Source organism: Micromys minutus, assembly GCF_963924665.1.
Source record: "Micromys minutus genome assembly, chromosome: 6".
NCBI classification, from domain to species: Eukaryota; Metazoa; Chordata; class Mammalia; order Rodentia; family Muridae; genus Micromys; species Micromys minutus.
In genome coordinates, this window is record NC_137975.1 from 22,670,740 (window position 1) to 22,696,556 (window position 25,817).

The 25,817-nt window shown below is 44.1% G+C and overlaps 1 protein-coding gene across 3 annotated transcripts; it reads right to left on the minus strand.

Moving 5' to 3' along the window:
- Positions 1 to 25,817, minus strand: PFKFB2 (6-phosphofructo-2-kinase/fructose-2,6-biphosphatase 2). 3 transcript variants are annotated; one of them, XM_080917691.1, is made up of 17 exons: positions 25,715 to 25,817; positions 24,522 to 24,632; positions 18,423 to 18,548; positions 17,840 to 17,936; positions 17,396 to 17,462; positions 17,194 to 17,268; positions 16,776 to 16,832; positions 15,710 to 15,834; positions 12,702 to 12,909; positions 12,175 to 12,321; positions 11,029 to 11,133; positions 10,236 to 10,365; positions 9,439 to 9,501; positions 8,934 to 8,998; positions 8,156 to 8,335; positions 7,511 to 7,579; positions 1 to 1,857 (listed from the first exon to the last, which is right to left on the minus strand). In XM_080917691.1, exons 2-17 carry the CDS (start codon positions 24,610 to 24,612, stop codon positions 1,792 to 1,794), a joined length of 1,671 nt encoding a protein of 556 aa, XP_080773817.1. In that variant the 5' UTR covers positions 24,613 to 24,632; positions 25,715 to 25,817; the 3' UTR covers positions 1 to 1,791. The 3 variants fall into 3 exon arrangements, with proteins under 3 accessions (XP_080773817.1, XP_080773818.1, XP_080773819.1); XM_080917692.1 differs by having other exon boundaries at positions 7,511 to 7,583; XM_080917693.1 differs by lacking the exon at positions 7,511 to 7,579.

A 25,817-nucleotide genomic window follows, 5' to 3' on the forward strand; every position in this document is an offset into this window, starting at 1 on the left:
AGTATGTGTTACTGAGATATTTCAGCATGGTTTTACTTATCTAAGAGAGAACTTTTTTCCAGAGAAATACATTTCTTGGTTTATAATAAAATCAATGAGAAAAAAGTTTAAAAAATCTACAGTCATAACATAGTTACTGTTCTTTGACATATACAGACATTTATGCTCTACAAATTTAACTTAAGGTAATACTGCGGACACTGGGCTCAGGGTCCAAGCTACCTACATTGCTAGCAGAACGCTGTGAACAGAAATTACATTCTGATTAAATACATGCAAACTCACACAAAATAAATAGTTTCATAAAAATACCATCTGACCATCAGGAAGGGGTGTACTTCAGAACAGAAAGCATCCTATACTACAAGAAAAAAAGCCCTGTAGAACAGTATGCTGCATCAGCCAAGGGAAAACACCTGTCCTAGGCAGGGGAGGAGCCTCTCTCGACAGTGACATGCATACACAGGAAGTAAGCAGCAACCTGGTGTCACTGAAGTGTCAGCAGTTCATCACATCCTACTTAGGTAACAGTCTCCTGGACTGTCTACAGAATAAAGAACCATTTAGAAAAAGCACATTTTATGACTTTCCTTGTTACTTATCTGCCCAACAAGTGTGCAGCTTCAGTGAAATGGAAACAAAAACAAAATGAAAAACAACTGGTGAGGTACAATACGCTTTTCGGCTTTTGCATTCTTCTTCAGAACTGTCACAGTAGGAGTGCATTCATAGTGACAGTGTGTATGCATCGGACACTCAGTGATTTGTGAACAGCAATCTGATTCTTCTGAAAGAGACACCCGCTCACTGATGTCTCAAGGCTAGGCTGCATCTGCCATGTGTCAGGGGGACCAGCTGATTATAGTAGTGACAGCTAGAACAGAGGCACCGAGCATGGAACCACTGCTCCTGCTGTCACAGCCACAGCCTTGCACAGAGCACATCAGTTAGACACAAGAGGCATGTCTGCTTATACCTATTTTGAAAGAAAAAAAAACTGTAATTTATTCCCAAGAAGCCATCCTTGTTTCCTCATGGTTTGGAGATGGCTCCGCCTAGCCTTCCTTCCCAACCCCTCAGGAGGCACTGATTCAGTCCTGTCCAGCTCTGTACAAGCTTCAGAGAGACAACAGTAGCTGTGAGAGAACATAAAAGTTGGTTCCCTTTGAGGAAGTCTAGCAGCCAGACCCTGCACCAAACGGCATGGAACAAGAAAAACTTCTCCATACGAAAAGGGAGCCAAGGATACTACTCTTCTGCCACCAGAGAAGAGCACTTGCAAGCTTAGTTCCGGACATTTATCTGGTGCTGTCTCGTTTCCCACACTGCAAGAGGTGACCACTAGCATTCACACTGTACCTCGGCCTGCATCCTCCATTGGGTGAAAAGAGAAGCTCGTAGGAGCAGAAAAGGCTTCCTGAAGCTCACCCTCACCTAGAAACCAATTCTGAAGCCGTGTGTTCACACATTAGGCAAGTCTCCAGCTAAGGATACAATCAGGCAGCCATAGGTAGAATACTGAATGCCTAAGCTGAATAGCATTTGCAAATTTGGTTCAAAAGAGACAAGAACTAACTTGTTCAGGCTGTTGAAGACTTTTTGAGGCACAATGTAGTAATATTCCTGTTAGACATGAGGGGAAGAAATGTGTTGAAGGTTTTCCAGACCTCATTTTTGGTAGCCTCAAATGAGAAGTTCCCACTTAACTTCCTGTTCTAGCCTCAGTGATGCTGGCATCCCAAGCTTTTCAGTAGATCCAGTTCCTCGGAGAGGTCTGGCCTCACCCTCACATCAGGAGAGCAGAGTGAGGGATGCCATTGAGGGGTGTTTCTGCTCGGCCAGCACATTCTCCACTTCCTAGGAGTCAGAAAGAGAAGCAAAGCTGTTATGCCACAGCCAAGTGATGGAACAAATGAAGAGAATCCATCCCCAACCCTGCCACTGTTACTGCACCCCCACATCGAAAGGCATGTGAGGGCACACTGCTGTGTCTGCACACACCTTGACTCTGGTCAAGGGGACTCAGGTCAACTTTAATGGCTTCTTTCCCTGAGAAGGTAACATTATGGCAATAATAAGGCATGTGTCTTTTTTAGAACTGGACAGTAAGCTACAAGTCTAATATGCAGAGCACAGATGGGTTGGATCTCTGTGGTAATGAACACTCCAACAGCCTAGAGGTTACACTCACACACACACACACACACACACACAGAGAGAGAGAGAGAGAGAGAGAGAGAGAGAGAGAGAGCAATGAAGTCACAGGCCATATCACTTCTAAGAAGGGTTCCAATGATATGGTTACCTTACTCCACCCTGACATCAGCAGTCAAAGTAGATCAGCTTCTGGTACTTAATGTTTGTTTACCTTGTAAGAAATTCAATTCCTCAAAAAGTTTGTTTCTAACGTATTAAATGTACTTATGGATCCAACCACCTAGTAATCCTTTTAAAATCCTGGTTTAGTTGGTTTTGGAGGAAGCCTCTGACTCTGCATTACTAGTGAGCTCTGGGATCCCTGCTAGCACACTGTGGAATGAGGCAAAAGAACAGAAGCCAACTATCTGTCTGCTCCAGAAGTTAAGTTCCATTTCATACCACTGGCTGGATTCTGTTTACAAACAGGCAGAAACAACAGCTCAGTGAATTCTGAAATATCTTCAAAATTTTCTTCACAATAGATAACAAAAGTTAAGTGTTGTGTGGTCTCTTATAATTCTTATTTCTTGCACAAGTACCAGAAGGTGTGCATGACTATTAAAGTTGATGTACTCACTACCAATGATGTCCTTCCCATCTTCCCCCAGAAGGTGGCGAAAGAGAGCCATGCCCATAACCCTGGACACCAGGAATTCAGAGAACCTGTGTTGCTTTGCTAAGTCTTAGCTTGTCAGGCACAAGGCAGTTTTAGAAGGCAGTAGGTGGGAAGTACAACTCAAAATACAAACCAAAATAAAATAAAACCAGAAGCCTTCCAATAAGTTCAAGTTACTCAACAATTTTATTAACCCATTCTATACAGACATGCACATAAAACAATTACAATCATATACACTTTAAATGTACCTGATGCAATATTTTGTTATCAATATCACGAGAAGGAATCAGAATGCTACTAAGGATTAACATCATCACTTTCAGCAGAGCTGTGCCTAAGAACTCTGCAATAAAACTCTGTTCCTGGGTTTCCCAATTCTGCCCATTTCCATCCAAACAAGGAATGCTCATCTCTCTACATCACACACCCAGTTGGGACAAGCCTTTTGCATTTGCCACAGGAAACCCACGTCTGAGTAAGGTGACTTCACTGCTTCAACAACAAAAAACTACACACATCAGAATGTTTTTGAACCGAGTCATATACATCTAGTGAAAGGTTCACAGGAAGGAATACTCTGACCCACTCTTAGAATCATATTTCCCTTTGTATAAGATTAAAAGTAAAGGCTAAACACTTAGATTAAGAGCAGCAGCCCTCTCAGTGAGCATACTGCAACCCGCAAGAGGGAAGGGTGAGGATACAGAAGGTTCAGAAACTAACAGTAAAAGGAAAGTTCTACCGTGAATCAGGAGACTGGATGAAAATGACTTCATGTAAAGTCACAACTCCTCTGGCATTACCTTAGGTAGGATCACAAAATACCACACAAGTTATGTACAACCTCATCTTCTGAAAAATAATGAGAAGTTGGGCCACTATTATACAATATTGTCTGTGAGAAGCCAAGGTGTATAGAACTTTTCCATAAAGGAAACATAAAAATTGTTTAGTTTTTTTTTTCTTGTAGGAATACTAGGCAAAGAAATATAACAATGTACATATCCTACCCGTCAGCACAATGAAAAAAAATGGACTGCTGGCAAAAAGACCATTAGTCTTCCGGACACTACAAAACTAAATTCTTAGCCACATTTCTGATGTGTGTCCATCACCTCTAGGGAAGAGCCAAGATCTTTCATAGCAGTCCTGTTAATTGTTGGGTACTTTTAAAATAAAAATGTCTTAAAACACAAACAATCAGGGAAAGCTGGGTGATTCACTGAAACTTCTGACAGCAAACACAACATTCTTCTGGGGCAAGGCAGTGGGAGGTGCAGGAAACATCACTCAGAGCTGCCTCAATGACCCGGCATGTTTCTCCTGTCCACCGGCCACTCCAAGCTCTACTGAGCTCCTCTGGAATTTAGATCACACCTGTCCCCAGAAGAATCATCAGGCAGATTTATTCTCTAACAATTCTACTGTTTGCTTTCTTAAGTGAGACATGTGGAGATCAACTACCAACTTCCTTGTCTGAAATGTTCAGCCATTTGGTCTAGAAACAGAAGCATGCTGTATCCCTCACGGTGCCTTCTTAGGAACCAGAAATAATGGCAAGGACACAGAATAACACATGTCTAAAAATAATAAAATGATTCATTTGCCAAAAGGAAATGCCCTACCGCAATGCTCGGTAAATGCTAAATCCTAGTTTGGAAGCAAGGCAAGCAGGTTCTGACTCTCTAAGTGTCCGATCTGTTGCTCTTTCCAGCCCCTTTCCTGACTTTCTCACTGAGTATTGTTTTGTGTTTTATTTTTGTTGTCCCCAGACTGGGGATGGAACCCAGGGTCTCTTATAGTCTTGGCAAGGATTCCACCACTGAACTATATCTCCAGGACCTCTCCCACCATTTTGGGGGGGTCTTATCTCCCATTCAGTGGTGAGTGTAAAAATACATACATAAATAAATAAACTATTATTTTTCTCATCCCTGTTTTATACAGGTAGATTCAAGTCCTCCCCTATTTTTCCCTCTGACAAAACTGAAAGCCTCAACTCCAGAAGTCAATCTCTTTGTGGGGCTTGTGATACACAGACACAGCACAGCAAGGATCATCTTGCACTAGAACGTAAGAAGGGCAAAGGGGGAAAGGATGAGAAATGGAACCTCCCCCAAACTCTGCAGTAAGAGTACTTTCCACTTGTCTCCCTGCTGCTCCTGCTCAGCTACGCTGAAGGATCTTGTTCTGAAAGCTGAAGGCTGTTGAAACTCCATCTGCTTTTCAGCTCCGACTTCTGCTCCTTGTTATTCAGGGATAACATGACTTCCCTAGCCCTTCGTAGAGGAGAAGTGAACTAACACAGTGGCAATGAGAAGAGCAAGCTGCAGACTGAGTGACCACTCCTAAAGATGGCACTTACAACAGGCTAGCTCAATTCCAAGTGGTCAGAAAAGTCTCCTCTTACAAGCTAGATCCTGGATAACTGTTAGATCAATATCCACCCTTCCCACTCAGTCGCTCTGGACTAATCTTCCCTTGTAGCAGAAGAAAGACTGAATGCCAATTTGAACCAGAGTTGTAATAACTAAGCAGTAGACAAGGCAACTGTGTAAAAGCTCCAGACTCATCAAGCATACCACATCTCAACCTCACACTGAGGAGAGGACATGCCAACCCCTTGGGTCTCACAGCCACAGAACAAAGAAGTCAGAGGACAAGCTATACCCTACCCTACCCTAATGTCAACTCTTCTAGAATGTTTGATTGTTTTGCAAATATTCATTTATCAATTACATCTCCTGTCTTATGTTTAGTATTTCACACACATGAGTACTGTATTCATCCAAGTCTTCCAAAGTTTCCCCTACTGCCTTAAGTTCATAATCCCTTCTTCTAGTTACTGTGGCATGCACATGTGTACACACACACACACACACACAGAGAGAGAGAGAGAGAGAGAGAGAGAGAGAGAGAGAGAGAGAGAGAAAGAGAGAGAGAGAGAGAGAGATGTATATATTCGTATAAATGTATATATACATATGTATGTGTATAAAAATCCACCCTAGATGAAGAGCCATAAGCACCCAATGGCTGCTGAGAGAAGACTAGGTCTTCTCCAGGAACAAGTCCTTAGGTAGGTTATCTAGTCTCAGATAGTCAACCTTGAACATAAGTACATGCCTGACCCCTCAAAGGTCATTTGTTGTTGCTTTCTTTTGTTTGTGTTTGTAATCACCAGATCCAGGAAACTCAACATTTTCATTTTTTCATTCTGCATGTGTTTTCCACACCACACCCAGAGCCCACCATCACAGGCAAGCAGGAGACAGTGCACACTGCCTGACTGGAATTCCCAGTGACTTTGTCTTGGACGGACCTCACGTTAAGGGCTCAAGGGCAGCAGTCGAGCCCAGGCTGAGGACCTCCATTAGTTATGCATTCCATCTCAGTGCGCTTCACCTTGAGGATACAAGATGGATTAGAATCTAGAAAACCTTTCTGTTAAACAGCCTGCCTTTGAAGGGGTTACTTCAGTCAAAACTGCTCTCCCTCAGCATCCAATTCTAAAGAACTCTCTTTTCAGAACCAAGAATTCATAATTTCCGGTCTTAGACACCAATAGACTGGTATTTTTCTATTCAGATTCATAAAGTCAGACTGAAAACAATTCGTTTTAGTATGATTTATGTGTATTTGTGTGTCTTATGTATACAAACTACATATGTGAAAGTACCTGGGGAGCCCAGGCTGCTGTAAGCCCCTCAACAGGATGTTGGGGACCAAGCTCTGACCCTGTGGAAGAGCAGCATGTGCTGTTACAACTGAGCCGTCTCTCCAGCTCCTCAACTGGCCTTCTTAACCTGCGACTAACTCTTATGATTTAAACACCCAAATATCAACTAGAGAGTGTGGAGGCAGAACTCAGTCTGTCTCAAGGGAACCAAAGTATGTATATATTTCAAAAATCCGATGGCACAGTCTTAGGAATGCTTCTGGATAAGAACCATGCAAAAAGCTTTCTATCGCAAGAAAAAAAAAAAGAAAAATTGCTTACTTTCTCTCACCACTTGGCCCCACGTGACAAACTGAGAGGTAGGGAATCACCTGTCTTCTGAAAAACCTCGTGGGACCTTTAGATTTGTCCCTTGGAAACGGGTACGGGAGTGGACTGGCATTGAGCTCAGCGGCAGAGTGCTCTCCTAGCAAACACAAGGCCCTAGGCTAATAAGGATAATCCCCTTTAAGCAAGAAATAGATACAAATAAACTTTCAAGAGCCAAACCCCAGACTTCTTGAAATATTGTGATATTTTCTTATATAAACAAAATGCCCTCAATAAGACAGATTATAAGTTCATCATCAAAATTTTTTTCATGATCAAAGAATAACTTTTCATGTCAAACCTTAGCTTTAGAAAATTACCCCAAACAGTACTGGTAGACAGTGGGCAGCTCTGTGAGTTCACTGAAGACCCTCGCTTGTCCTGGAGAAATGCAGGGCTCACTGGTGCTTTTAAATAGCCCCACAGGTTACTCACGGGCTTCAGGAAAGTTACTGGAATGGCAAAGAGGATGAGCGCCACGGGACAAAAATCCTGACTTCACCCCAGCCCAGCAGCATCTCACAGGACTGTCTGGCTCCTCGGGTCAGGATCACAAACCAAGACACAGCCACATTCTTAAAGCCAGCTCCCAGAGCAGCAAAAACTTAGGATCATTTCTTACGAAAAGAGGCAAGAGCTCTCACCCTATGTCCATTTGTAAACTCCAGGGCTTTCTGTGGATGTTCTGTAGCCTGGGCTGACCCTTGCTGGACCTGGCTGGAGAGGAAGGGAGAGGGATGGGGAGAGACTCCCAGTGCAGATCCAGACCCTCGTGCAGACAGCACCAGTGGGGCTTAGATGCCTGTCAACATCCCTTATGAGACATCACAATGTCATGCATCACACCAGATAACCCAAAGAGAGGCTATAGGACAGGAACATTAAGGATATGAGGACAGATTTAAAGGACATGTGTGAAGGACAAATAGGTTGTTATATTCAGCACTCCCAGCAACCCCCTAACTTACACACACACACACACACACACACACACACACACACACTTCACAGACTGGGTTCAGACATCAGGATGCTTGGCTCATCTTCTTTCAGATCATCCCCTCTGGGTAGAAGTCCTAAAATCCCAACTTGCCATCTTGCCCCCGGTGAGCTGTTTACACTAGAGAATGGCTGAGGCCGCTCTGCATACGCATGAGCTCAGATTCCACGATCAGATCAACGTTAGGACGGGAGTGGGGTAAAGTTAAATAACTTCTTGGTTGATTAGTGGCAAGGGCAAGAGGCCAAAGCTGGAGGGAAACACACAGTTACACCACCGGAATGCTGACTTGGGTCTTCGGCTGGTCCGCCCCTTCTTGCATGTCCAGGGCACGGAGAGGGCTGAGGGGCTTGAGGGGTCGGCTCCCAACACTGTAATTTCTTGGACGCCTTATTGTGTTCGAACTGGACAGAGGCGTAAAGCTGTTCCTTCTCATCCTTACAGGGGTTTGGCTCTTGGGGAAGTTGTGCTGATTGGAAATGGAGGGACACCACATACATGAAAGCCATACCAAAACCTTACCCATAGAGGTCAAACAAAGCTCCTGAGCATGACTGCTCTTCCTTCTGCTCCCTGCACACGGGACTGAGCAGGTCAGAGTCTGGGCCCCTAGCCCCAGAGGAATAAAAGGTTCATCACGGGAAGATCCTGGTCACCACGTTGAAGTAAGGGAACCAACAAATGGGTTTACTTTACCACACAGGTTGCCAAGAACAGACCATGGAGGTCTGCATCTACTGACTACACTGACAATGCCCCCCTGGATCCTGATTTATCAATGAAGGCTTCCCTAGGGTTGCAGCAGGGAATTTATACATTTCACCTCTGCAAACACTTTCTATATTGAACTCAAGTCCCCGCTGCTAACTTTTAAGGCTAAGATTCCTAAAGAAGTACTCATTTAAAAGAACTAAAGATTGCTTCATCTTTGCCTTTTGGAAGCAAAGAGACATATAGGACATGAACTCTGGATTTCTGTTTTGTACATTAAAAAAAAAAAAAAAAAAAAAACCTAAGTCTCTTGATCCCAAAGATTCCAAAATTCAGGATGAGTAGAAAATACTTACAGTTGGCTTGTCACGATGTGTGTTTACAGCCTCCACATTCAGTGTAATTGTTTCCACTTTGCAACCTGAAAAAACAGGAAAGAAAAGCTGTCAGTCAACCATGATGGCTCCGACTCCCTGGAATCCCAGTACTTGGGAGGCTGAGGCAGGTGAATTGTAATGAGTCCCAAGTTAGCTGGAGTTCTAAGTTAGAACCAACTAGTATGAGACCTCCATCCCAAAAGCAAAACAAAATAAAACCAAGCAGAAGACATAAACAATCAACAAAAGAGGGGTAGGTTAGAAGGAGAGGAGGGAAAGAGAAAAGCCATCAAGAGGAAGCTCAAAAGAAACCTTTGGTCTAAGCATAGCAAAGCATACACTGGGACAAAGGTGTACTCCCAGACAGGTGCACATGCCGTTTTCAAGCAGAAGCAACGAATGAAACAACCCTTAGACACAGTGACAATTCTGTATTCAGACAGCCCACAGTCCCCACCTCTCACCAGCTCATGTTCATAGTTACCATAGGCCACAGGAGTAAGTTTGAAGATGATGTGGAGGGGGCACCTCAAGTATGGTAACTCATCTGAAAGAAGGAAGAGCCCAGGGAGGAAGTCTTAGTATTACAGAATAAGGTCATGTGAGGAAGAGGGAATATAAGGAGCTCATGAGTTTTCTTCACCCTGACCATCACCTAGAGATGCACCACTTCTCCCCTAAATTCTTAAATTGTCAAATTCAAAGGAGTTACCCACACTACTGAGAGGTCAGGAAGAAAGGAAGGGCAATCTAGATCTGAAATACAAGCAAAAAAAGAAGAGGTTCTGAAGCCAAGGCCTCCTGGAAAGAAGCCTATGGCCTACTACTCAGTCAAAGCCAGTCAAAGGCTTCAAGTGGCCTGAGGGCTGGGGAAAGAAAGAGCCAGAGCAGTACCTCCTACTGCTTTCCCCACAACTGCCCTACTCCCAACCCAAAGGGTGCAGACTGCTCTAATAAACGGTCTGCAGAAGCTGGAGACTGACTGTTCAAGCACCAGCCTTGATGCTGCCAGTAATGTCAGCATGAGGCTGGCCCTTTAGGCAGATCAGGCAGCATCAAATCAGCCATCTTCCACTGTCAGCTTTTGTGGCGGCAGACTGAAGTGAACAGTGACTGAACAATGGCTGCTGGGAGCTCCTTGCTGCTGTCTGAAGAATGTACTCTAATACGAGTAGAAGAAAGGGAGAGCCAGTAGTCAGAAATCCTGCTACCACCAAGTCCAGCCTATCCCTTTGGATGTGCTTATCCCCACAGTCCCCAATTCCTTCCCTCAAATGGCACCTGCGCCTTTATCCAAGAAGTAGGCCAGGAGGCAGCGCATGACAGCCTGGTGGGAGATAACGAGGATGTTGCCTTGACGCTCTAGCTCCATGATGACAGGCTCCAGCCGCTGCACCAGGTCCTGGTATGACTGTGAGGGGAAGTAAGGCGAGCTGGTAAGAGGCCAGGAGCATGCTGGCAGCCAAGCTGGTGGCTGAGTTCCAGAGTCAAAAGACTACTCATGGAGTGCCTCTATGGTGCCTAACTGCCCCAGCCCTGGTTTCTAAAGAATACCCAGATCTTTCAGAAGCACTATTTAGATCAAACACCACAGTTCAAGAAATGTTAAGTGTGAATTCAATTTATTCCTCTTTTCTTCACAAGCACTAAAAGAGGCAGTGTGTAAGGCAACAAGAGTTCTGATGTTTCCTGAACCTCTGCCATTTCGTTTATTTACCTTTGCCATATACACTTCCCTAGGGCAGGAAGCCACACTAATAAGGATAGTGCCTCAAACACGGTAAGGAAGGAACTCAGACTCACTTGGTGACTATCTGCTTTGAAGTAGAAGGAACAGAATGGAAACTGTAAGAAGACCACGTTCATTCTACAACATTCTCAACTCAGAAGATACCTTTTCACCCTCTTCCCTACAGATCTTAACCAATTCATAACGTAAAGCACTGGTTATCTAAGCCAAATTCATGAGTATGACCAAAGGCAGGAAAGCAACTGGTTCCTAAGCTGACCTTCTCCTCCCTTTAAGGTCAGTGCCCAACAAAGTACTAGACAGCTACACAGAGTGAAGACTCACCTCCCCACCAGGATATCGATACAGATACTTCTCTTGATCTCGAAGTGCAAATTCCTCTGGATACTGTTGTTCAATCTCAGAATATGTCATCTCCTCACACACGCCCTGCAAAGACACATACCATAATGGGGATGTAGGCACCCTCTCCATCTCAGATGAGCAAGATGACATTTCAGAACACCAGTGCTCTATGTGTTGAGGCCATGTGCTGAGTCCTTCCTTTTTTTCTTTTTTTTTAAGGATTTATTTATTTATTATATGTAGCTGTTTTCAGACACACCAGAAGAGGGCATCTGATCCCATTACAGATGGTTGTGAGCCACCATGTGGTTGCTGGGATTTGAACTCAGGACCTCTGGGAGAGCAGTCAGTGCTCTTAACCACTAAACCATCTCTCCAGCCCCAAGTCCTTCCTTGTACTGCATCTGTCTATGCCAGGATGTCAGGGTGTTACATGGTGCCTTGGATAGGATAGGAGGCACTGTAGAGAGAGGTGGTTTCTCTAGCTTGAGTCACCACCATATCCTACTACTCCAAAGGAAGTCACAGGTCAGGAAGAGTCTGCAGAGTAACAGGAGCAGGAATCAGAGGAGGGGGAAGAGAAATCCTGTGAGATAGATAAAAAGGTAGAAAAGGATGGAAAGAAAAGCATCTAAGTTGAGCGTGGTGATCACGCCTGACATCTCAACTTCTGAGACTGAGAGGCTGAGGCAGGGAGATGATGAGTTCAAGCCAACCTGGGCTGAGAGTGAGCCTGGTATCAATAAAACAAAAAGAAATGCATATCTGGAATAAGTGATAAGAACTGCCAAGAGAATTTTGGAGGACTTTCTCAGAATTGCTGACAAATTGATTAAGGCATGCATTATAGAATTTAGTGACTGGACATTTCTTTTTCTAAGGAGGGAAACAAAACGAGTCCTTGTTAGCTCCACTCTCCAAAAAGGCCAGAATGGCTCAGTTAAAGACTGGCTTAGATCTCACAAAGGGTTCAGATACTAGAGCAGCCTGGAAGCCCTGAAGAACGATAGTTATCCCTTCTCTCTGACCTCTGGGAATTCAGGAGTCAGATTCCTTGGTTTCTAGTTGATTCTGGTTTGCTCAGTTACCTAAGTTATAACTCCTTGATCAGAAATGCCTACTCACAGCATCGATCTCATTTAGGATCTTCCACTGCTCGTAGGTCACCCCAAGAGACTCAGCAGTCTGAATTGTCCTTTTCAACTGGCTTGTCCACACTTTGAGGTCCTGGATGTCCTGTTCCTCCAGAAACTTCTTCAGAGCCTGAGCAAACTGGAGTTTGGAAATAAAAGCTAAACAAAGAAAATATACCAGACACATGCAATAAACACAGAAACTACTACTGGGCATGGCCGAACTATAAACCCAAGAGGAGAAAAAATTCAACTAGAGCCCTTTGTGCTCTTATCACAAACAGTGCCCAATAATCTCCTGATGGATGAATGATCGCAGCAGAAAGGGTCTCAAATGACCCAGACGTTAATCCAGAGCTAGGACCAGTGAGCAGAGAACATCTTTAGCACTTGCCTGGCTATGTGAAACCCCAGTCTAAGCCCACATGGGATTTAAACAGGAGGGATAAAACAGATGACCTCCAGCACGCCCTTCTACCTCTAAGCTTAGGGAATCCAGCCTGCTGGCGAACTACTCACCTGCTTTCCTCGCAACGAAAGGCCGGAGTCCCCCCCAATCTTCCCCAAAAGGTTGAACTCGCTCTCTCCATGCCGGCAGAGGTAGATGGTTCGAGGGTGGACATGGATATTCATCAGGTAGTACACAATCTTACTCTGGATGTAATCCTGAACTCTGTTGACCAGAAATCTCTGGCCTACATTTATCACCTTTATGAAAGAAAGATCCCTGGGACAGGACAGAAGGAAATCCCATGGTAAGAAAGCCTGAAAGTAGGAGTGAGGTGGGTGGCGAGCAAGGCTATTAGCACCTGCACTTAGGAGGCAAAGGTAGGAGAGGTTTCAGTCTGATTCTCTCAACACAAACTCAACAAAGCTAGGGACAGTGAGCGTAGGACCGCAGCACTCTTCCTCTTCCCTGTCACTGCCACATTTATGGAACCAAATGCTAAGAGGTAGAGTACATCTCAAAGCCAAGACAGCATACAATTTCTTGAACTTCCAGCAAGAATGTACTATTTTTTCAGTCTCCAACTGGTGCCATGCAGCATAGCTAAGTGTGTAAGACAGAATTTCAGAGTTTCTAGGGACTAGACTAAGTGACCTAAATTCAAAATTTTGTGAGACATCTGGGCCCCCTATGACATGGTCAAAAATCTAGACAAAACTTGGCAACTCAGGGGGAGGAGAGGAGAGAACAAACTACATGCTGCAAGGATGCCCACTGTACCCTCTTACACCTAATCAGCCTTTCTCAAAGACATTGCTGCAAACTATTTTCTTTATAGCCACAGGGTTTTTCTTAAATTTAAAGTAATTAAGAGCTCATTCAAAATAATGATCAAGGAAAAAACGTACAATAAGGTAACTCACCATCGACCTACCATCAGAAATAAAACTCGATAGATATACATACTTATAAATATCCCTCTAGAATGCTTTCCTACACAGGACATAGAGTAAACTAAATACATCTCTTTATGTCATATCTAAGGTAGTGCCTTTCAGCCATTTATTATGGAAATGTTTCTAAATACTTGCGTTCTGGGAAATCCATTTGAAGAAGAAAATGAAAAGTTCCAACCATGAATGAGATGACAGCAGTGATTTAACACTGTGCTGTGCCTAACAGTCACGCTGATCCATATGTTTGTCTCCAGTGTCTTATTAAATGCCCTACATGAAGCTTTGATCAACAGCTTGATTGGATTAAGCAATGCCTAGGGAACCAGGGAGACACACCTATGGGTCTTTCTGTGGCAGTGTTTCCACTGAAGACTAAATGAGGGAGGGACCCTTGCCCTGACTGTGGACAGCATCACTTCATGGTCTAGAAGGTCTTGGACTGAATAAAAGAGAAAATGGAGCCAGGCATGGAGTTTCACACCTGTAATCTCAGAACTTAGGAGGCAGGGGCAGAACTGCCCTGAGTTCAAGGTTACCCTGGGAAACATTGAGATCTTGAATCAAAAAATGGAGGGAGATGAAAGAGACAGCTAGGTGAGCACAACTTTTCTGTTACTTGAGCCTCTGAAATATGAGCAAGCAATGTGGGAAGAAGGCAGTCCTGCTCCTGTGATTTCCCTGCCATGGTTGCTGTACCTGCTGAGCACTGAGCCAAAACAAACTGAGTACCTTGTGTCAAGTGTTCTATCAGAATGGGGAGAAAACTAGTGAATATAATAACATTGTTTCATCAAGCTACAACTGTGTACCCAGCAGTTCCAGTACTACTGAGATGGAAGCAGAAGCATCAGGAGTTCAAGGTCATCCTCTTTTGTATAGGAAGTTAAAGGCCAGCACATCAGCATGGTTTCCTTGAGACTATGTCTCAAACATGAAAAACAAATCACATTTCCAAAGGCAACGTTCCCTCAGGATTCCATGCATATGCTCTCCTTCTTCAGCGTGGACTTAACATTTTACTAGACCCATACCACGCAAACCCATCTGCATTTTATGCCTCACTGTCATGAGACACCACCTGGCTAACACTGATGAGACATTTCTCCGAGTCTTTAAATGGATTAAAACTGCTGACGCATCTCTAAGGGATATCCTCCAGCAATTCAGTTCCGAGCTGCTAAGCCTGGAGCAGCAGTTCTCTGGAGATGATGGCCCTAAGAGACATTTCGTAATGTCTGAAAACATTTTAGTCATCACAGCTTGGATCTGTTCCTGGCACCAAGTAGACAAAGGCCAGGTACACTGCTAAACACACTAGAATACACAGAGCAGCCCCTTCAACAAAGAATTCCATAGTTCAAAATGTCAATAATGCTTAGATAAAAGGCCTTACTTCAGAGCAGTGGTTTTCAACCTTCCTAATGCTGCACCCCTTTAATACAGTTCCACATGTTATGGTAACCCCCAAACATAAATTATTTTCATTACTACTTCAACAACTGTAATTTTGCTATTGTTGTGAATCATAACGTGGATATCTGACATGCAAGATATCTGATATGTGATCCCTGTGAAAGAGTCATTCAGCTCCCAAAGGGAGCAGGACCCACAGATTAAGAATTGCTGCCATAGAAAATTAGAGAAGAAAAGCTGATAAGAAAATGTGGTTGAGCATCGTTAGGCTAGGTTTATATCAACTTCACACCTAACCCTAACCCAGCCCATTGTGGGTGGTGCCATGCCTGGACTGGTGCTCCAGGGTTCTACAAGGAAGCAAGCTGAGCAAGCCCTGGGGAGCAAGTCAGCAGACAGCACCTTTCTATGTCCTCTACATCAACTCCTGCCTCCAGATTCCTGCTCTGTTTGAGTTCCTGTCCTGACTTCCTACAGTGATAGATGACACTGTGGAAGTCCAAGCCAGATACACTCCTCCCCAACTTGCTTTTGGTCACGGTGTTTTCATCACAGCAATAGTAATTCAAATTAAGACAGTATCACAATAAAAACTCTGTTCTGTGAAATGACATAAATATCATTGGTTTAGAGTACTAGAATAAATTAGAGGGCAAAAGAGAGAGACAATTTTCCTTCTCCTCAGCCCTCAGATCAGTGTCAAACCTTACTTATCATAGTTATCTGGGTCAAGGGGCTGGTAAGTGACCTTGTAGCACTCAATTCTCTTCAGAAAGTCCTCCATCACATTCTCCCTGTTCCTTTCAGGGTAGTCAGGGCTTGACACTTTTACCTCCTGAAATCACAAGAATATAAAGGCCTGGTTAGAGTTCTGTTCTTAAGAGCCCTCCTACGAATAGCCTCTTGTAAAGAACAGAAAGAAAAGTCTGTAAAGCAGCCTTTCATTACAGCACTGGCATCCCCATGCACTGAATACTCATCCTGTCCTGTGACCCTAGCAACCAAGAAAGAGAAAACAGTGGGGAGTCATGTGCCTGCCTTGGGCCAAAGGACAGAGGGAGTTATGAAGTTAATGCTGCTTCTGAGCCCGAATCCCTTTAGCTATTTGCCTGTGAACACAGAATGGGCTCTAATCTCCACCCCAATGCTACTCAGAATAGGGCATGTGAACCAGTATTCGACTTAGGAATCACTGCCTCTTCCTCAAATAAGAAAACTACAGTCCCTATGATGTAAGGGCACGTCTAAGAGAGCATACAAAGATGCCTGCTTGTATGCATCAAAACACAATCTATTCAATATACTGTCTGGTGATGTGTCCATAAGGCACAGAAGTACAATATTCAATGCTGATCAGAACACTAGACAACTGAAGAATACACGACCTTTCCATGAGGTGGCTAGGCAGGAAAAAGAAGTCTAATCTGGAGCAATATTTAGGTCTCAATGTCAGGTAGTATCAGGACACAAAGCCAGGACTCCCACAGTCTAAGCGGTTCTCCATTCAACAACTCATTTTTATTGTATTCCACAAAGGCCCAGACTCTTTTCCCAAGGGAAGGATATAAAGGTACAAAATGATCTCAAGTAAGAATCTTTATGATGATAAGCCTGTCTGTTTCCTTCTTTCACTACCCAGAGTCAACATAAACACATATACATGCGCGCACACACACACATACACACAGAGGAAGAAGAGAGAAAGGAAGACCGACAGACAGACTGGCTGACTGGCTCACTGACTGACTGACTGACAACGACAGGGATGACACTCACCAGAATATTGGCAGCAATGACATCAGGATCATCACAGACAGATTCCACAAAGAATACCTGGGAACGGAGAGAAGGCATGACAAACCCATCAAAAATGCAAGGCTGTTAGCTGAAAGCACATGCTCCTCTACTCCACCCAGCAATCACATTTTTACGATCTACTTCATAAAGTGGCCTCTAAGACCTCTTCATTTAAAAACAGATCTTACCACATCTCCTAGCTCTAAAACATATAGGCTAAGTAAAAGTCAAAGAAAGGATCTAAAAAGAAAGCACTCAAGGATTAGGCCCATGCCCTGAGAGGACTAACTCAGACATCCAGATTTTGAGCTCAGCAGAGACAGGGGGTACTGCATTCCTCTCTGCCCACCCCACTCCCCACCTGCACTCCTCTCTCCAGCACAGAGTCAGAACCTACCTTGAAGGCATTCTCCTTGGCAAAGTTCAAAATCATGTCCCTCCTCTCCCGAGTGGTATTGGTGGCATCAAACACCTAGACAGAAAGCATACAAGAAAAATCAGAAGAAAAAAATGAGAGGTCACCTGAGGCTGACTGAGGATAGGGATGAGTGGCCAGGATGCTGGAAGAGTGGGCATGAAGGAAAGGGGACAAGGCTTACCGCAATCTGCCCACTCTCTTCAGTCAAATAGGCCTTAACGTCGTCCAGTGCCACCAGGGCACACTGTCTGACATGAGAACAAAGGACATTAGTGAAGACAGCAAGATCCAACACAGCTGTAGCAATCACTTCGCACTCGGTGTCTTTCTGGTTGTAATGTCTGACCAAACTAAATCTTTAATTTTCCCATGGAGTTCATACACCGTCCTACAACCTCCTCCCCTGTCCAATTCATAAGACTTAGGACCTCTTTAGGCATCACATAAAATCGTCTACTAGAGTTCTGTCTGCTACCCACCCAACCTAAGCTAGTCTTTCAATCTAATAACTACTTTTAGAATCCCCTCAAGAAATTTCCTGAGAAAAATAGGGCCCTGACACATTCAATCTCACAATTGCCTACAAACAGTTGATTTAAGTCAGGCCTGTTAAAAAAAGACTCACTTGCGGATCTTCATAGCCTCTTCATTGTCATGTCGAAAGAAGTCATAAGACTTATAGGACTTGACTGCTTCACGTCGATATACCCCAAGATTAAACACTGCAGCAAAAACAATATGATGGCCCCACTAAAGGAGACTTCTTGGCCTAACAGAGTGGCCAGTGGGGTGGAAAAAGCACCATGTATGTTGGAAACAATACCAAATTAAGAAAAGTTGGATTAAAGTTCTGACTTACAAGAAGAGCTTAGGCAAGTCTGAAGCTCAGGTTCTACCTCCTCAACTACTGTTTCAGCAAAGTACCAGTAAGGTTCAAAAATATGACATGTGCCAAGGGTTTTGAGATACCACCTTCTCATTTAATTCAGAATACTTTTACCAAAGGTCTTCTATCAAATCTAGAATGATCTGCCTAGGCCTGGAGGAGACAAGTCTAGGGATAGGGAACACATTCAGAAAATGAAAAAGCCATCTTTGTTTTTATCAGGAACATTAAAGAGCTTGATGCTAAGAAGACTCAGTCTCTCAGAGACCTGTGGGACTCCAGAACTAATCAACTCCCTTCCCAAGGAATGGCCTGTACCTACCTTTGGTGGGTACTCCAATCCAGTTGAGGTAGCGTGTTAGTTTCTTAGAAACGTAAGTTTTACCCCGGGCTGGCAAGCCAATCATAACAATGAGTGTTGGAGAGTTGGTCATGTAGGAAGCCCATGCTAAAAAAAAAAAAAAAAAAAAAAGGAAACAGTTAAGAGCTAAAAAATGACTGCACGTCTCATAAGGTTTATGCACCAGATGAGAAGTTCCATAGTATCAACTCATTTGATCCTCATTAACCTACAGGGCAAAGGTCCAGGATGGGTAAGAAGGCAAACTGAGGCGATATTTGGCATATCCTCTTGAAACAGAGTTAGAGGGTCATACAGACTTCCATAAAGAACCCATACCAAGGCATTTCTTTCCCAAGTCTTTATAGAGATTCCCAGGATGAAAAGAAATAGTATGCAAGATTAGGAAGAAAGAATACTTAATAACACTGCAACTATGGTTCTATTTACCCCAAACCAGGCTGACTTTAAAATAGAACCCAGACTTTCTCCATTGAAGATCCTCCTATCCCTCCAGAGCCTCAGATAAGATTTGGATGGTCTTTGCAAAAAGAACACTACCTCAAATTATTTTGGTCACAACACTCAGGTCATAAGCTTCTCCTTTATTTTATTTCAAAACTGGTAATATTTGGTAGGCAAAGCCTATAGGGTAAATGTTTGACTAACCTTAATCCATAAAGGTTAAGGATCAAACAGGAGGTCATAAAGGCATGCCTACCTCAACAGCTCATATAAAAGCAAGATAGCTAGTAAACAAGACAGTAACTAACTTATAGGAATGCTCATTTACAAATTTAAGCTTCACTGGGTTGGGGGGCTTAGAGGCCCAATGACTTGTACAGCATACAAATTAGTGACGTGTTGACCTAGTGTTGGAAGCACACCCATGCTCCCAGACAGTTCCTTTCCATCCATGCCACCACAACAGTGGGAGAGAAAAGACCTGCATTTCTGCCTGGCCACCTCTTTCTTGAAGTCAGGACCCAAGTTGTGGTAATCCGGGAGAGGTCAAGCTGAAGGCTCTCTCCATAGAGGAAGACTACATAGTCAACAAAGGGGAAAATAATACACTCTGGGCTTCTGCTTCCTGGCACCCTTTTGCAAAAGGGGCCCTTAACATATGCCACATGAGGGTGAGAATGCCACTCTGAGGTCCAACATCTCAAGAGCTGCAGTGAGGCTGCTCTCTCCAAGTTAGAAACTAAGGCATCAGGCCATTTCCCATACATGAGCTCTACTAAGGGGCCATGCATTCTCGAAAGACCTGAAATCCGTCATGAGAATTACTGTGTGACACCTCCCCTTTTGCAAGGAACATGGGAAGAAATAAGCTAAAAAGGAGATGTGGCCTACTACAATTTGGGAAGAGAAAGGCACCCACCTACAAGATACTCATAAAAGCTTCTTTAAAACCCACATTTTAGAGCCAACTGGGCTGTTCCCTGCTCTGAAGAAGCATACTTCAATCTCTTATGTTGTTGGCTTCACTTTGCTAAATGAAAGTTCTCTTTGAGCATTCTATTAAATGTCGCTTGACCGGATTCTTTCCTTCAAAAAGAACTGAGAGACCACTTACCGAGTCCAACCCCTGTTGTATGGAGGACATTGCTGACACTGGACAAGGAGCTCCAGGACAGGTGATGGAGCAGAATAAGCAGTTTACCTCTCTATCTAAACAAGGAGCTTAGAGATGAGTAAACAGCACCAAAGAGCCTCCGTGGCCCGACTCCCTGAGCACTGACCCTAGCAGGCAAACAGCCCTACCTGGCATCAGGCTGCAGTAGTAAAAGCCAAGTCTTCTTCCTGTTCCCCAGCATAATGCACACTCCTGTACATGTGCAAAGATTTGGCACATCAGCTGCACTTACAGGCCTCTCTGCCACATCTTCCAGCTCATTAGACACTTCCCAAAGGTGCTGTTTCCCTCCCCAGCACTTAGAAGGAAAGCATGCTTAGGAGCTGCTCTAAGAGAAACCAGCAAGTGGCTACTCTATGTTCACCATATTGGACAAAGAAAGTTAAGTACAAAAGAAAACACAGGGTTGTGCCACAGGCATTCCATGCCCTATTCTTCAGCACCACACCACCATCCTGAGCTAGAACATGCATATGTACACACAGGTATACACACATACACACACACACACACACACATACACACACACACACACACACACACACACACACACACACACACACCTTGATATATACAACCAGGGCTTCACATACCTGGTATAACCATGGCTTCTCATTTTCTGGAAAATGAAACAAAACTAAATAATACTTCTTCTCTCAAACTGCTGCACTGGCAAAACTAGGAAGATGGTTTCCTATCCGTTAAAAAAAGCAAAAGCACCACCTAAGTGTGAAAAGAAGGCACTTCACACCGACTGACCTGGTGACACTGTAACAGCATTTCTTAATGTGGAAAACTGTTTCAACCCTGAAATTCTGTCTTCTTTATTCCAAATTAAACTGGCTTTATCCAGTTTCAACTCATTTTCTCTTTATGAACCTGCTTGGTCAGAATGAGAGCTTAACAGTTTCTTTTATATAAACGGAAAACTAAAGCCTAGAGAAGGGAAGAGCTTGGCCCACAGGACCACAAAAGAAAGTCAAGGTCAGGCTTCTTAACCACACTACTAATCTCATGACGGCCTGTTCAGCCTAATCTGCTGGTTCTTGGCCATCACATTAGCACCTGACCAAAGGCCCCCGAGGAAAACATGACTGTGTTATGCTTATCTGGGAGGATGTCTAGGCAAGTAATGGTTCCTGGCTAAGGACTTTCTCCATTATCAACATTAATGGGCCCAGCATTTTTAAATACATAATCCATAAGGCATATATCATTCATATTGTCTTAATTTTATTCATTAGAAGTTGCAAAACCTGATTGCCTTCTGCCATCTGACTGTTAAGCATGAAATAAGATGAAATAAGTTCACAGAACTGTCGCTGCCCACTAGAAAACTGGTGGTTTTGGTAAGCATTGTAGCCATAGTCAGTCAGCCTAACCTCCAGCAAAGAAATACCTGGAGGCACTGAAAATTCAAAGAACACATTTTCAATGTGGATGAAGATTACACTGGGTCTATCACACTCCTTTTACTTCTGTAAGAAAAGCTGTTGATATGAGCAGGCAGACAGACGTACTACAGTGTTCATTGAAGTGTTCTATATGATAGTGAAAATTTTCACACAATTGTTGGTAGAAATGCACACAGTGTAGAAAGGTAAATCTGGATTTACTAACATGAAAAAAACAGTCCAGGATAGAGTAAGCTCTTTCCTCGGCAATGGAAACAGAAGAGTATGTGTATCATGAATGCACCTGTTCCTTAATGGACACAGCAGAGCTAAACTTAAAGAATCCAGCAAAGACATAAGAGAATGAAGAGACTCACTCTCCATCTTTCTTCCTGCATCACTTGGGCTTTTCTAACCTTGACTTCTCCTTTTATATTTGGGAAAAAGTACATTTGTCTTCTCCAATCTACTACTAATAATTTTAAATAAATAATAGAAACAAAAGACGAGAAAGAAAAAGAACTTAATAAAGAAAGCATATAAGACCCTACTCTCAGTGACCCCTCACCTGGGTACCTTAAAAGTACCCCATCCAGCACTCCCACAACCCCATCCCTGGAACAACTTAAATCCCAAAAAGGCTCCTTTGAAGGTTTTGGCTCACTACTACAGTCATCTTTTCGCCTGAGGTGAAAGCAGTCACTTCTCAGGTTCAGAGTTAGCAAGCAGGTGTAATGAGCGGCAAAGGGACCGGGAGTGAGCTATAAATAAAGCAGCACAGGCAACCAGGGAGTCAACAACAAGGCACCTTCTCCACACAGTGCAAACAGGGTGAGGCTGGCTTTATCAACTCAGAGAAGATACCCAAGTGAGGTTCTTTAAAAAGACATGGCAGCAAAACAGAACAGGTGCCTACGAATCTGCTCTCCTGGGCAAGATGGATGAGAACAAGATGTCTATAAGAACCAAACTGCCAAATCTCTGTGCGCAGCAGAGAAAAACAAACTGTATTCTCCTAAGAATCTCACAATTTCATGGTCTAGCCATGACGTAAGAAAGACTGGGTACAGAAAGGACAACTCAGAGGACTTTAGTTGGGTAGAGAAGGCAGTTTTAACAGAGATTAGACAAACAAAAACAAATGAACAAACCTAGTCTGGAGCAGGGATGAGTCTAGAGATTGTGCTGTAATTGAAAGCCCTGGAAGAGCAGTAGAAGGGTCAGGAAAGCAGGCAGGAGTGGTTAGCTGAGAGCAGGCAGGGCTAGAAGGGTTGATGCTATGAACTGGCTTTTTCTGAAGTCCGCTCACATCCTTCCTGCTGTCTTTTGGACCACACAGCTAGACTGGAGCACACTCCTTTTAAGAGACACTCTGGATCAGAACGACTGGGTACAACGTTGTCAAATAATAGAAAACATTCTTCACTGAAAAGATGATTGTTTACAAGGCCCTCCTAGGTAATGTTTCAAAATTAAATACAAAATGTAAAGTCACCTGTGAAAAATGACAGCAGCTATGTTCCACATTCATTCCAGCACTTGTCTATGTGTACTTATTTATTTCTTAAATCATTCCTGGGAGAATGATTTCTCTGCTATACCATCTAGAGTGTCTCCACTTTATAATGGAGTAAACTAGGTTAAGAGTGACAGTGAACACCAGTAATCCTAGCACAAGTTCAATGCCTATCTGGGTTACAGACTGAGACACTGTCAAAGGAGAAAAGGAGAGGAGAGAAGAAGGTAAAGGGGCACACAGAAAGAGGAGGCTTGATTTCTTATAGAGTAAACCGAGGAAGAGAGAGCTTGAGCAAATTGCTCAAGGGTACATAACAAGGAAACAGCAAAACCACCATTCAAACCCCGGAGGTCAGACCAGAGGGACACTAATGAAGGATCATGCTGTAAGTTTACCATAGGCAGCAGCTTCTTGCCCTAACCATGGAGATGTGCCAAGCTCAATATTATGACTGCACCAATCCAACACATGCCTCAGGGATGCCAGATAAAAGAGCATGAAAGTAACAAGAAAGAGTGTGACACCACAGTGGAGCTCTGAGGTAACTGAGAAGACAGACCTTCCATGTACTCATACACCCAAGCACTTCCCATTAAGTGAGAACTGACAGAGGGATCCTGAAGGAAGACTGCTAAAAGGCTCCTGAGGTTTCCAGAAACATCTGAGGATCAATGGCCCAGATTTCTAGGGAAGTGTACAGTCAAGGGGACAAGGCTTCATTCCCCTCCACCATTTTTGCCATCTCTGTATATTAAAATGCTTGTGTGAAAGAATCTGCAAAACCCCAAAGGCAACCCTGTAAGAACTTTAAGCACCCAATACTGTGAGTCACATGTCAGAGCTCATTCCCCTCGGGGCCAAGAGGAACAGGACAAATACTGGCTCTCACCTGCACTTTTGTCTCAAGTAACCCAGCCTTACTCTGAACTAAGTATGTGTGGCTGAGCACAGCCTTGAACCCCTTGATCCTCTGCCTCCGTCTCACCAGGGCTTAGATTATGGGTGTGGGCCACCATGCCTGGCTTCTGCCTTCAATGTATGCAACAAATATCACTTTCCAAGAACACAGTACAATAGATAAAAGGAACTGAGAGAGTGACAGCCCCAGGTTAATCTGTACTGCAACATTTGGCCATCCTGTGTCTAAAATAACTTGGTCTAGCTCCTCACATATCCCTAATGAAAGCAGAAAAAGCCCCAAACACACTAAACATACTAGTCTGAGACAGGGAAGTGCTCACTGTGGACTTTGTCTTAAGTTCTAGGCCATGTGAGAAACAGGCACACATCTGTACTCAAGAGGTTTAGAGAGGAAGAGTGTACGGTGAGTCAGAGGGCAGCCTGGGTTACACTGCAAGTACCTAGCAAGTCGGGGTTCTGTGGTAAGATCCAGGCACAAAACATAAACTGCCGTGCAAAGAGTTACTACTCACCACCCGACAGAGCACAAGCCTCTAGGATACAAACACATTTCTGGGACAAAAACCCTGAGAGGGATCAGCAGTCAGTCCCTCTTTACCAGAACTCACAGCATGTCTTCCCTGCCCTTCGGGGATTTGAGGCGTGGGGTTTGCAGATGCTGCTGCTGTCTTCTGTGGAAAATGTACTGTTCTCGGACATGGTAGTTCTTCGGGAAGCACCTGGGGAAAGAGAGAGAACACAATAGAAGGAAGGGAAGGAAGGTGTCCCTACGATGATGCAGAAGATTAGTGTGATACAAGGGAGAAGCCCCTGCTTCTAATTCACAAACACTTGTTCCTGGGTAAGTCACAAAGCTGACTCCTCACTCCACAGCTGCACTCCAACTTTGCATTTCTTTGCTGACTTGATTCACATTCATATATCTCAAACCCAGGAAGCCTTCCATTATCTTAATAAAGCAGATTTTCCTATCATGATTACTTCACCATGTTTTACAGAATGGACAAAAGAAGATAACCAAGCAAAGTAGCCTGTTCAGGTGTCTTGACCTCTCACAGTCTAGTTTCTAGCCTATGGACAAAAGAGAGGTGGCAATCAGAAAAGGGCTGGAATTGGGGATAGATCAAGTGCACTGTCAAGAAAGCAATCTCAATCCAAAGGTAAAGCTCAGTCTTGAAGGAGGGAGGGAGAGGAAGAGGGAGGTACAAAGGGAAGGAAAGGGAGAGGGAAGGAGACTGAGAAAGGAAAGGAGAAGGGGAGGGGGAGAGAGGGAATGGGAATGAATTTGGGAATTGTGGTGAGAGGGGCAGGGGAGAAAGCACATTCTAGGAAGGAAGAACTGTAGTGGAACTGAGATAGCCCTTATTACATTCTCTGACGTCCTGTGCTCTCCAGCCTCCTGGCCCTTTCCTATTCACCCCTAGGGCACAGCAGAAGTAAATGACTTCGATGTTACCTGCAAAACTAGGGTGAAAGGGACTGAGGCTCACTCCTCAAACCCTGAAACTAAGGAGCTCATGACAAAAGATTCTATGAGAGAGACAGACAGACAGGCAGACAGACAGACAGACACAGAGAGGGGGGGTGGGGGAAGAGAGAAAGGAAACCCGTGCAAGGCTACTGGCCTGGAGAGCCAATTCTTCAGTCCTCACACACCAGCTGCGGCTCAGCGTCCCTGCAGGGCTGCACGCCCAGGAGTGTCACGGGAGCTACCCTTCCCCAAAGCACGAAGCACCGTCGCTCTGCACCTTCACCGCGCAGCACCCCAGCCTCGCGCCCAGACTGCTCAATGATCGCTCACCCTATGCCCTGTCCTATTCGTCCTCCTTGCTGTAGACCCCGTGTCGCCACCGGAAAGCCGGGAAGCAGAGCTAGCAGACAAGACTGAAGAAGTCCGGGCTCCG

Bases quoted from the DNA above. Each gene is read 5' to 3' on its own strand.
- PFKFB2 (XM_080917691.1), bottom strand. From the start codon at position 24,612: ATGTCCGAGAACAGTACATTTTCCACAGAAGACAGCAGCAGCATCTGC. The intron at 8,999-9,438 runs GTAACTATGAAC...CTGTTTTTTCAG, and splicing joins ACTTACTCCTGTGGCCTATG to GTTGCAAAGTGGAAACAATT. The intron at 1,858-7,510 runs GTGAGAGCTCTT...TCTGACTCCTAG, and splicing joins AGTTTACAAATGGACATAGG to GAAGTGGAGAATGTGCTGGC.